The sequence below is a fragment of the Eucyclogobius newberryi genome, unplaced genomic scaffold (assembly GCF_026437365.1).
Source record: "Eucyclogobius newberryi isolate DKJ021-1_F unplaced genomic scaffold, fEucNew1.0.hap1 SCAF_13, whole genome shotgun sequence".
Taxonomy (NCBI): Eukaryota; Metazoa; Chordata; class Actinopteri; order Gobiiformes; family Gobiidae; genus Eucyclogobius; species Eucyclogobius newberryi.
Genome location: NW_027315757.1, coordinates 29,204,264 through 29,217,190, shown reverse-complemented (window position 1 = coordinate 29,217,190; position 12,927 = coordinate 29,204,264). Strand labels below are relative to the sequence as shown.

The 12,927-nt window shown below is 40.1% G+C and overlaps 2 protein-coding genes across 6 annotated transcripts in view; one reads left to right on the top strand and one right to left on the bottom strand.

Annotated features, from left to right (window-relative positions):
• prkar1b (protein kinase, cAMP-dependent, regulatory, type I, beta) overlaps positions 1-10,809 on the bottom strand; it is a 57,117-nt gene extending 46,308 nt beyond the window's left edge. Inside the window, exons 1-3 of one of the 5 annotated variants that reach the window (XM_072443327.1) lie at positions 10,660-10,809; positions 9,545-9,730; positions 1,385-1,555 (exon numbers count right to left, since the gene is read on the bottom strand). In XM_072443327.1, the coding sequence (XP_072299428.1) occupies positions 1,385-1,555; positions 9,545-9,718 (345 nt within the window). In that variant the 5' untranslated portion in view covers positions 9,719-9,730; positions 10,660-10,809. Of the gene's footprint in view, positions 1-1,384; positions 1,556-2,994; positions 3,147-5,250; positions 5,467-8,856; positions 8,881-9,544; positions 9,731-10,659 lie in introns of those variants that run through there. The other 4 variants (XM_072443329.1, XM_072443332.1, XM_072443331.1 and 1 more) reach the window with 4 other exon arrangements.
• Positions 10,810-11,200: 391 nt separating this feature from the next.
• dnaaf5 (dynein axonemal assembly factor 5) overlaps positions 11,201-12,927 on the top strand; it is a 39,832-nt gene continuing 38,105 nt past the window's right edge. Inside the window, exons 1-2 of the mRNA XM_072443857.1 lie at positions 11,201-11,766; positions 12,471-12,655. Of these exons, the coding sequence (XP_072299958.1) occupies positions 11,223-11,766; positions 12,471-12,655 (729 nt within the window). The 5' untranslated portion in view covers positions 11,201-11,222. The remainder of the gene's footprint in view (positions 11,767-12,470; positions 12,656-12,927) is intronic.

The following is a 12,927-nucleotide window of genomic DNA, read 5'->3' as shown; positions in this document are numbered from 1 at the left end:
GAACAATACCAACACAGCTACGGTCAAATCAAAATATAAATCCGTAGGAACTGACATTAGTGTTGAATTTCTTTGACTCCCAAAAATCCATTTCAATCATGTTCGCGATGTCTGTAAATGTGGATCTTTGAAAAGAAGTTGTAAATGATGATACTGAAAGATACCACACTAGACCGGTGACAAAACCTTAATCTCTCTTAACTTAAAGAATAGAACGCACTTATAAGATCTGACAAAAAAGCTTGTCTAAATGAGATCTTTCCATTGGCATTTGTTTTAAATGACATAGTTTTCATATTCATGTCTTCATTTGAAGGACAGGGGCTGTGTCATCTTATCGCACATACCTTATGCTCCAGTGGTCCCAGATTACAGTGTGGTGACAGTGGGCTTCAATCTACCATGTCATTACCTTGCAATTATTGTCTAAATATAACGGTGTGACATAACATTGTTTATGCTTGAGCTACAGCCACTTTAATATCCTGCTTTTATTCTTCATCAAAAGCGACTTTGTCTTTGATCTAACTTTTTTCCTTGTATTCTTTTCATGTTTAATCCGTTTCATGAAGCCACTATTGGGTCATCATCAAACATGCACTTGCAATCAGTCATAAGTCATAATCTTCCCTGTTTCTCAAGAGGCTGTGCTTTTGAGGAGCCATTAAGAGCTTTCTGCGGAGCGAATCAGTGCACCTGACATTTGATCGAAGTCTGTTTATGGATTTGTCATATTCATCATTCTATTACCGTAGTTCTTTTGATGGAGGCACGACTGTCCAAATGGGCTTTTGGAATCTTATACTGTGGTGCTTCAAACTATGACCAATTTATTCATACATTTCACAAAAACACTATAACTATACAAGCCGAATGTATTCTGTTTGCTGTCCCCTTGTAGAGAGAATTATTATATTTGACCATAGCCTGCAATGGCAGAGTCCTCACTGACTAGTCTTTCTTGGTCACACATTCTCCAAATTAGAGGTGCCACAATATTAATTATAAGATTTTACTATTTGCACTTTTTAGTGTTTTTGGTCCGTGTATTTGCTGTTGAAAATACTAAGCAAACTGAAAATAAAACTGTATTTCTGTCTTTCCAAACTAAATGATAGAACAGTAGAAAATCGTCCTTACACAATATAGTATCCTGGTACTTCAAGGGACTGTACTAGATTTGTTTCACGCAATAAAGTAAATACCTCAGGACAGGTATATTGTAAAATCTCAAAAAAGGGTCAAAATGACATTGCTGTGTGCTGTCTGGCATCTTGCAGTGAATAATAAAGATGCTAGGAATGCGTGAGGAAAATGAGGAAAAAGTTTGGACCACTGCAAACAGTTTCAAAATAACAAATTCAGACTGTGTGACTGTACAGACCTTGCGCACGTAGCTGACCGCGTCCTCTTCAGTGTAGACCTCGGCGCTGACCCCTCCCCTGCGGCGGCGGGCCTTGACGACCGGGTTGGGAGGCGGCGGGGAAACTTCATCGTCATGTGAATCCGACTGGCTGTTAGATTTCTGCCGTGCCATGATCTGCTTGCATTCTTCCTGTAAAAACGCACCAAACAAACATACACGTCTTTAGCCGAGCAGTCATTTGAGACCATTTGATCATCTTTGTGCCTCAGAAGTGATCACATGCAAATGGGCTGATGCTTTGACTCCCCTCAAAGCAGGTCAGGTAACACTCTCTTTGTTTCAAGTTTAGCAAGGATGGATATCCCGTTGCCATAGGATAAAGGGGAGGGCATCAAATATTAATAAGTTGAGTTGAACATGCAGTAAAAAGACAACACAAGCACTCTCCATGAGCACATAGTAAATAAGAACACAGCAGCTGTTGAATTATTAAGTTGAGCCTTGATTAAGACAATAGCATAAAGAAGCAATAACATCACGGTAGGCTTGTTACACTGGAGTGGAACATCGGGACGGAATGTGTGCACAAGCTTGTTCAAGTGGCTATGTTCCATGTGGCTATTTACAGTACAAAACTGACAAGAACTTAAGCAGTGCAATTCATCTAATTTGAATCAAAATCAACATTCAGTCTTTTATTTTAGCTGTAAATGATTAACGTGGGACTTTTCAATCGAGAGTTTTGCAGCCAAGTCCGTCAGTAAACGAAGAGTTCACACTTGGTAAGCTTTGTGAGCTTCATAACTACTAAAAACACCATCAAGCGTTTTGGATTGACAGGAAAACAAAATAAAACAAAACATGACACTAACTTGAGATTCTAGTCCACCATATCCACCATCCACCTACCCTGGTGTCAGACGAGTATAAGCTACAACACCCCTCTCATACAACTGCTGGGACCAACATGGAGAGAGAGAGATAGACCAAGCAAGCAGCGACGCAGAGCTGTGAGAAACTCAGAAATAATTGAAGGCTCCAACTTCCCAAACTGCTGAACTTCCAGTGAGCACTCAAACAAACAGAAAAAAAGCACGGGACTTTTCAACCAAGCAAGTCTATCATTGATACCAGCTTTGATCTTAACTGTCCTCACTTGCACTTTTGAGGTAACACCCTTTGGCTTTTCTCTGACCCTTGCAAAAACAAAAAACAACAACAACAACAACAACACTATAGTAATGCAGATCCCACACAAAAAGCAGATTCTCCAGAACACACACATCCACAATGTGCTTACGCAGAGTCACTGTTTCAGGGAACACAGCCAGCAGCAGCAGGAGGAGATGAGGGAAGGTTGAACCAGGCAGTGAGTGTACATGCTCGCACTGCCTCTCAGACACACTGCAGGATAAAGAAGTGCTTACATGCTCTTGCTTTAATGAAAGCGCGACAACTGCAGCTAACAGCAAAACATCTCAACATCTCTCAGGACAAACATTCTTCGGCGTTTCGAGTCTATAAAGCGGTACACAATCGCATAACAATTACAGTATGGAAACAAGATTTAACTATTTCAACAAACAACAAATCTTGACATGAACTAAATAGGACAAGTTGATCATTACCATTGCACGAAGGACCTCTGTCCAGGCCTGCCAAGTGCCTCAGATCTACAGGCATCAACTCTTCACAATGCCAACTTGCATGGACCCTTCTTAAAGACTGTCCCACACACTAGCACGCTTCAGCACTGTCCAGCACCAGCCAAAACGAGTATCCAAAAAAGCGTGAATCCTCGAAACAAATGAACTCAAGAACTGGGACCAAAACCCTGTCTCTCCATCGCTCCTGCGCAACTCTCTCTGTTTGTCACCCTCTCCTCCCTCTCCGCGCTCGCGTTCGCAATCAGGTGGCGCAACGAGCAGGCACACTTCTCTCGCTTCCCTTCAGTCGCTATGACAACCGCAGACTGGGGGCATCCTGAATAGTTGATAGAGAGTGCGCACTGGAAGCTACCGTGTCTCACACACCTCCAGTGGTGACGCCTGTTGACAGATTATCTTTCGGTGACTCAGATGACAGGACAACCTTGGTGGGTTTTGGTACATGGACATGTACTCGATGTGGAGGAATACTGACTGTCAAAAATACTCAAGCTGCAAATGGCCATTATGAACAGATTGACTTGATTAGTGGCTATAGATAAGATTTTCCTTTCTTAGTTCTTAGTTATGCTTGCGCCCAATAACGATCTTTACAGAGCACATAAGCACTGGCATTTTAGTTCTTTAGGCAACTGCTTCAGACTTTTTATAGTTGATGGTTCATCTATTTTTCTTAGGGAACCTGTCAGTGATCAAAAATGCATTTTCAATACAAAAAAGGTAAATAATAATAAAACAATTCTTGGAGCCAAATCACTATTTCCTTTTCATAAAAATGCATGCATCTTTATACAGTCTTCAGGAGGCAAACAAGTCATCTGCTTCTTCTGAGAGTTCACACTTTGATCACATCACTGTGATCTACCTGTCATTCACTCAAAGCATGAATGAGGCTGACCAATAGAAGGAGTGGGTGTGGAAAAGTGTCTGTGTTAGAGCATATACTTGAACTAAAAACAGAATGCGTGATTCAACGATATCACCAAAAAAACACAGGAATCACAGGAATCCTTCCTTGCCAATCATGAGAGTCTAAAGTCAGAGGATGCTCTGGGACAGTTATGCGTTTGCTTAATTCCTGTCAATGTTGGTTATCTGCTTCTCTATTATTGACCAATGACAAGCTTCATTGTATAATTTCCTAACTTTCCTCTGGTAAAATTTACCATTTTTGAAAGCCCTACAAGGCAACTGTTGTTGTGGATTGTAGGCATTACAAACATAAATTGAATTGAACTGAATTGAATCAAATCACAATTTGATTTTCATCGCCATATAATCCAGCCTTATACTCAGGAGTCACACTATTTAGCATCGCTTAAAGCAGGAGAACTCCCTCTGTACTTGTTTCAATTCTGTCCATTTCAACAAGCACAGAATATCTCAAGTGAGTCCTTTGTCGTTACCTCATTGTCACCATTTGCCCTCAATGTCTGGGTGCTAGCCACTGTTTTGTACCAGACAGTGTGCCACCCCCTCCCACTGCAAGAGCATCAAAGCAGACTTTGTTACGGTTGTCCAAGCTATAACAACAAGATAATATTCATAAGTTTCTATATTAATTAGAAACATTTTACAATTGTTGTACAATCCATATTGTTCAATCCAAATACCCACACAGGGACGACTCTACTATGTTTTTTACTACTACTGTTTTTTTTAGAACAGCCTAGTCAACAACATTTATGCACAGAAAACCTAAAGAAGTGTAAAAGGAACTTCTAGACTACTTTGTAATTGTATATAACTACCAGTATTATTTTCAGTTTTTGCCCTTTGTTGATCAGTTCTGCGTCATCACCGATGGCAAGGTGCCAAAACGAGCGCATAGAAGACACATACACTGTAATTAAAAAAAGCTATTCATTGGAAGGACATTGCGCACAGGACAGTCATTCATTTCACAGAGTGAAAAAGCACAAAATAGCTCAAGTGGACTGAAGCAAAAGGCACACTTATCCAGTATCTGCTCAAATTATTTTAAAGGTGTCATTCCTTTTTTGGTTTTAGATTCTTGTTCTGGTTTATTGAGCAATAATCCTTGTATTTCACTGTGGTTCAGGATTAGTAGCATACGTGTCTCTGAATGTCTCTTCATTGCTATGTTTTTAGAATCTATGCAAAAAAAGTGAAAAGCAACCGCAGAAATGTAATCAAAATCTACAACCAAATCAAAAGAGAACGACCCTCGCTACATCAGACGACTAAACCTTTTACCTTTACCCTATGTGGCTCCTGTCTGGAGACGACACTTTCTCACTCCAGCGCCAGTGCCAAAAAGCATACAAGTGAACCAGAAACGACAGGGCGCTCCACGGGCACGCACAATACACGACACACGCTAAAGCACACAGTGGTAATGAAGCATAGAGCGCTGATCCACAAGCCCAGCTAACGGCCCACTCATCATTGTGTTCCACACCATTACAGAGCCACAATAGACACAGTGACAACACCACCAGGGCATCAAGAACTGTATGGGTTATAAAACTAAATTATAAGATAGTCTTCTGTCACTACATGCAGATTCAGGATTGGTTTGTTAAATGCACACTTCACATTGTCCGAGTATTCAGGGTAAGAACAACTAAATAGATTTACTTAGACATGAACCCTTAATTCTTTGACGGGAATTTTGGACAGTTCGCAAAAAATAAAATAAAAAAATACCAAATTGCCCCTAAGATTCAAAACACTATCTATATTTGACATCAAATACAACCAGTTTGAAAAAATACCTATAAAAGCTTAATTTTGAACCTTAGGTGAGATTTTTTTAAGCCAGTCAACTTGAAAAAACGGAGATCCCAAAAAATAAATAAATATTGTTTTCTTCTGTTTTTGCCGATTTTCCGCAGTAATTTTGGCCAAAATCCCAATAGAAATAAAACCAGGACACGCTGGAGGGACATTTTATCTTGGCTGGCTTTGGAAGACATTGGGATCCCACGAAGGAAGTGTCTGGGGTGAGGGAAGTCTGGGAGTCCCTGCTTAGACTGCTGCCTCCGCGACCCGGCCCCGGATAAGCAGAAGAAGATGGATGGATTAGGTCCACAAACTTGCCATAGTAATCTTAAGGCGTAAAGTCTGTTAACCGACAACAATTATAGTTTTGGAATTGAATAATGGCACCACTTTCTGAGGAAAATGTGAAAACAAATATTTCCCTTTTGTTTGTATCTGCTGACGTTCAAATTTAAGATTTATTATCTCACAATAAAAAAAATAGTTAAGAAGTCCCTATGACCATCATGTATATGATGGCAACTGACATGAGCTAAGTTTGTATGTTTATTTTCAATGATTGAATGTTCAATACATTGGCATAACTTGCTAACCAAGAGAGACCACCTGGGAGGCATGCGCTGGCGGTCTGAGGGACAAAGGGGCCCGAGAAGAGCTGAGAGGTGCAGTGCTGGGCCCGGGTCACTGCCTTGGCTGACTTTGACAAAATACTTAAAGCGCTAAATACTTTTAGCACAGCACAGCGTTGAAAACACTGCTGTCAGCAAACAAACCATAAGGTAAATACAAGTACATGTTGATGATGCAGGTGTGAGAACACTACTACAGAGACACAACAAACACTACGTACTTCACTTTCACAAACGTGTCAGTCACAGAGAGAAGAAGAGCGGGAAGGGCCAGATTTGTTGTGATGTGTGTGACAGCTGAAAGCCGTCTCATCGTACAGGGCAGAGGATAATGGCAGCTGATTGACAAGGAATTCTCCAACAGTACAATCTGATGCCATGCTAATAGAACCAGGCCCATACTGTATACCAGACCTGGGCATTCGTGGCCCCAGAGGCAAGATGTGGCCCTTGGCATGTTTTAATACGGCCCCTAGAAAGATTTTAGTTTCTATTTTATAACTGTCTGTAACATCTGTCTACACTTGTATCCTTAAAGGCGATATGGACAATTTTTCGGCGATTTGAGAACGCAGGCGCACTCCCCCGTGCGGACTGATACAACACACACGTGCGTTTGTTTATTAGCACAACGGAGCGCATCGCATCACTCGTCTCCCGTAGATTTCTGTCCACTTCTGCGTCAGCTCGAACTGTCTTTCTCCGTCTTCATTTTGCCCCGTACACTGAGGGAACTGTATTATGATAGATCCATGCGCTTAGGCACGCGGAAACGTGGGCACGAACCGCACGAGGCTGCAGGTGAGCGATAGGTGCGTTTTATGATTGATACGTGGCAGGACAAATGATTTATCCACGCCACGAGGAAATATGATAAAAAATTTGCTGAAAAAAATCGTCCATACCACCTTTAATAAATATGACATGAAATGAAATAAATAATAGTTCTATAGCCTATATTTGACAGAAAAGTTATTTTTTTTCTCACCAATGATCGCGGGTTGGCTGGATTGGCTACTTGCCTGGATTCGAATATGGCCCTCGGAGAAAAAGAATTGCCCACCCCTGCTGTATACACATCCACCAAACAGTTTTCAAACTCCTGATGCAGCAAAAAGATGTCAAATACAAAATGTTTTTGAAGAATTGCAAACACATTATGTTTTATTTAAACATCAACAGGAATCAAAGCCAATAGTTGAAAAAATGTGAGTCCAAAAACAGTGAGGAGATTGAATGGACCTTATTCATCCAAACATGCGCACGGGCAGCTACCAGCTGTGCAGTTTACATTCTGACGGATTTTGATGATGCTGGCTGCCCATTTGTGACAGGAATGTGTTTATATAACACTTATTCTTATTCAATCAAAATAAAAAGGTGTCAAATTAACACTCTTGTTAATCTGGCAAAGGCTAATGCTGAGGGCAACAGTTATAAATTCTTGGCATAGATCAAAAGCATTATTATCAAAAGAGCAGGCACCTTTTCGAGATGTCAGCTGATGATCTAACACATGCTATTATATTCAAACAAAAGCAAGATAAACAGACCATTCTGCACATTTCTACATGCTCATGACAGACAGTTAAAGCAAATATTTTGTTTATAGAGGAGCAAATAATAAAGAATGACACCCTAATGTGCTGCTCAATCAACTTTGGACAAAATTATTGCAAAATAATATACATTTATAATGTAATGATGTCTAAAATATCTGAAGATTCATGGTAGCTATAAAGCTTGAAATGAGGATTTGTCGGAGGGGGACTGGAAAGATGCATGCCCCTTAGCACACACCAGAGCTATAATTAAATGCCTCAGAATATCTAGCTCAAATAGTTCATGTGAATTTATAAAATACCAATAGATCTCAGTGGGTATAATGGTAATATTCCTGTTCCTCAAACAATTCAACTATAACAACAGAACTATTTTATATCAAACACATATTTTGAATCCCTCTGTAAATAATAACTGCAGAAATTATCACCTATAATTAAAAATGTACCAGTCAATCACAAACAAGAGCTAAACGGTTTTAAGCATCAACCCAACAAAGAAATGGTCTTCAGGTCAAATCTCCCAAAATTGTATCACTGAGCAAGACACGTTCCCCAAAACATGATGTTAATGTGACTGATTGTGGTGGTTGTGAGGAGCAGTAGAGAACACACTTTTGTCACCAAGAGTAACTGCGGAGTGCATGAATAATGCAAGTAAAGCGAAGCAATATAACATAACTGAATTATTGTTATCTTAACTTATTAAACAATATGCATATTACACAACAAAATCTATGAAGCAGTACTTTTACAGCCACTCAACAGTTCTGTTATTGACTATGTCCTTATTAGTATTCCAACAGCCTCACTTTGCAGCATAACCCTCCCCTATAACAACAGTAGTACAGAAGAACTGACTCGAGTCGACAACAGAACGCTCTTACCTTCAGCATACGTCCTTTTGTGATAACTTAGCACCGACTATACGAAGAGGAGCTGGACATGCAATGGTTCTCGCATGTCCAGCCCCAAATATTAACGGAAAGGACAAGGAAGAAGGACAAAGCACTGATTGTATTTTATTCCTGAGATTTGTGAAAATGAAACTTATGACTCTCACACGTCCATACACATACGCTGCAACTTCACATAAACACAACGCCTGAAGGCAAAATACTGATAAACCTGAGCCTCGGTGTAATTTTGGTTCTGAAACAATTGCAGATCCTGTTCTTGAAACCAGCCGTAAGCGTCATGTTGTACACATTTGACCCATTTGAAAATACGGTGAATGAGTAAAACCATTGTTTAGTCAAACAAATCTCATGATCAGTTCAGGAGTCAACTGCCACTAAAGAAAACCCTGAAGGAAATATAATTTTATTGTATGATTATGAAATAAAAAAAAATATGATTTTCTGTGTAAGAATTATAGATACAATACTCAAAGCAAGTTGGGAGAATAAAATGTACAACCTCATTATGTCAGAAACCACTGCATGTGGTTTTCTGTTGCAGAAAGTTGGGGGAGAAAAATAAAACAGTCTTAAGCTAACCAAATTTAAGGTAGTTTCATAGAACGGAAAGATTCCGAACATTAGAGAACAAAAAATAAAGAACAACATGACCAACCTTCTCCAGCTTTTCAAAATGCTCTCGCAGGAACTTCATAGGACGCTCAGGCTTAGCGATGCAGAGGTTCACAATGCACTCTTTGAGGATCTGCTGGATGTTGTGCTTCTGCACAAAAATTTCACAGCCCTTCAAGCTCTCGTCTTCTTCCAAAGTGGAGGAGGAGGTGGCCATCTTATTGTTTATCTGTGTGGCAGTGGGAGAAAACAGGGAGGACCGTGAGAAGAGGTGTGGAAGGGAGACAATGTTAGTGTTGGGGAACATGACTGGGGACACAAAGGACAGTCGGAGGACAGAGGAAACGAGGAAAGGATTCGATTTGGAAAAGAAAAACTCTAAATGGATACTTAATTCTGAAAGACCTTGCCTTTTTGCTGCATTATTGGGTGTAATGCATTAAAAATAATAATTACTGTATTTGCTACTGCATTGTAACTCCTCTGTGGTCACACAGTTGAAGAATTCATGTTCACCAAATTATACCACTAAAGCAAATACCACTCTAGTGATATATTTAATCCATGATCAGTAAACAGCATTATACAATAATAAATGAATTATGCATGCATGATATGCTACGTATAACTGCTATAAAAATGCAATAACTAAATTTTTCTATTAGCTTAGTTAGTGTATGATAGATAAATAGTGTTGGTGATAATGATGATACAAGCACTGCAGCAGAGTGAATTATTCAACACAACAAGGTATGAATGTTCTGCAGGTAAGAATCTGTCCAAAAGAGAAACAGGAGCACTGCAGGTGCAGTTGTCAGATGCCTCCTCTACTTCCTTAAAAGCAAGCGAGCTAAACATAAGACTTTGTTATTGCACATTCATTCAATCCTGTTGAAAGCATCAGAAAGCATCCGACAAAAGCAGTTTTGATTTCTTCTATTACTTAATGTTCATGGCCCAATGTAGGGATGTAACGTAATAAACTACTATGATGACATAAGGATGCAGGCACAAGCTAATAAGGCTAGCCTCGCTAACCTTACAATAACAACAACCAAATCACGGCGATGGGCAAGTTACGACAAGCGATACAGAAACCCAATGTCCACGCATGTATACGACCACAGAGGTGTATCCACAAACAGGTGTTATCCCTACCGTTTGTGGTGACTAAAGGATGCTCAATGCACACACCCGTCGCTGCTGGTGGAGTCGAGATGCCCTGATGCTGCTGCTGCTGCTGCTCTGCCTCTGCGTCAGTCCTAATGACGTCAACCTGTCATCCTCCCGCATCCTCCTCTCTGGGGCCCCACGAACCACGCCACGCAACACAAAACACGATTTTTGATATATTTTTAAATATTTATTTTCTGTATCTCTAACTAAAAGTGCCCCTCAAACGATTCAGTTGCTAAAGAACCACTTGCAATATTTAAAATGCACAGGCAGCGTCAGTGGAAATAGTCAATATTATAGCAGTAGACTGTAGTAATATATATATATATATATATATTTCATAGGGGGTGATGGAGGAATACTGTATCACTGTACCATACAGTGATACAGTATTATTCCTATTATGCAGTATTATTCCTCAGATGAATAATGACGTCTGTATAGTGTTGTTGTTCAATGCTGTGAATAAAGCTTGAGGTTTTGAACCGGAGTTACCGTAAAGCAGTCGTTTGTTTTGTCGTACTACCGTTGGTTCCCACAGCAACATGTGCACGGCAGCCATGGCGGCAGGAGAGGAGCATGTTTCTTCTGTGGTCTTGAAAGGAATAACCCGGCATTTAAACTGTCTAAACGAAGACAACAAGGCGACACGAAAACGAGCTATTGAACAAATCAAAAAGGAGACGATTGACAAAAATCTGTCGAGCGACGTGTTACAGGAAGTTTTTACTGTCCTGCTAAAGCCTCTGCTCAAATGTCTGTCTGATCCGATGGAGAGATGCAGAGAAACGGCGATTTCAATGTTATTCGAGTTTATTCGTTGTGTTAAAAATCCGGAGGAATCGTTGCCGTATCTAATGCCGTGTTTGGCTCAGCGGTTTGGGGAGAAAGACATTGTGGAGCCCGCGGAGGAGCTTCGACTTTCGGCTTTACAGATGTTGACTCTGACCGTTGAGGTGTGCGGAAAACACCTGGCGCCTTATACGAATGAAATGATGAATATACTGCAGAGAAGCATCGTCGACCCTTTCCCGGACGTAAAGAGAGAAGGCTGCTTGTGTACAATCCGTTTTGCTAAATGTGTGCCAGGTCAGTCGTTGTGTGTCTGCTGTCATTGTTGACATGTGTTGCTATGGTTTCAGGGGTACTTTCAAACGTCTTTTGAGTGAGGGGTCCCATTGCTGAAGCATCAATGTTCCTGTTCCCACTACAAATCCATAAGGCATAACGTTGATCCTCACTCTGGCCGTAATTAACGCTAAACTTAACAATAATGTCAAAACAAGGCCCTTCCCACAAACATATTCCTACAACGAGGCCCAACAAAGCCCTAAATTTAACAACTATTGTCCAAAAAAGCCATAAACGTAACCAAAACGTATAACAAGTTACTGATTTTTTTCTATAATCCTAGAAGTGCTAACCGTAATCTCTTTTTTTTTATTTATTTTTTTATGTCAAACAAAAGGGGGGACATGTTGGACCGTTTTCCAAATGTGGCCACATAAAAGACATAGAGTTCTGTGTGAGCAAAGGTTCCATTGGGCTGTGTGAGCATAGAACTGTCTCCTATTGAGCTGGGAGATATGACAGTAACTAAGTTCTTCCTCCAAACCACATTTTTTTTACTGACAGAGGATTGGGTGTAGACCTCAATTAAAAAGGCCCATGCACATAATTAACAATTTGTAAACTGAATCTCACACTTGATTAGAATGTGATTAATTGCACAGCCTTACACTACAAACACAACATAATGTTTGGCTTTGCTGAAGTTTTCTCTTTCCTTACAGAGCACTTCCACATGCAGGCAGAGAGTCTGGTGAAGCCTCTAATGCAGACAATATCTCATCAACACTCTAGGGTGCGAGTGTCAGTTATTGAAGCTACAGGAGCTGTCATTCAATATGGCACTGGGAAAAATGTAAACGATGTAGTGTCTCATCTGGCACAGAGACTTTTTGATGATTCTGCACAGGTAATGTTCATGTATTTGAATTTTTAAGTTTCTAAATGGCCACCTGAGTGTTTCCATGAACACTTAACACCTGCCACGTTAACCGTTTTTTTTTTTTTTGCACTGTTCTGACTTACTATAAATTGTCTATATATTTAGATCAAGTCTATTTTATTTTATGTGTAATTTCTTCAGTTTTATACATCCCTTTTTATATTTATATATATATATATATATATCATCCTCCCGCATCCTCCTCTTGCTTTGACATTCATGCAAAATATAATATATAT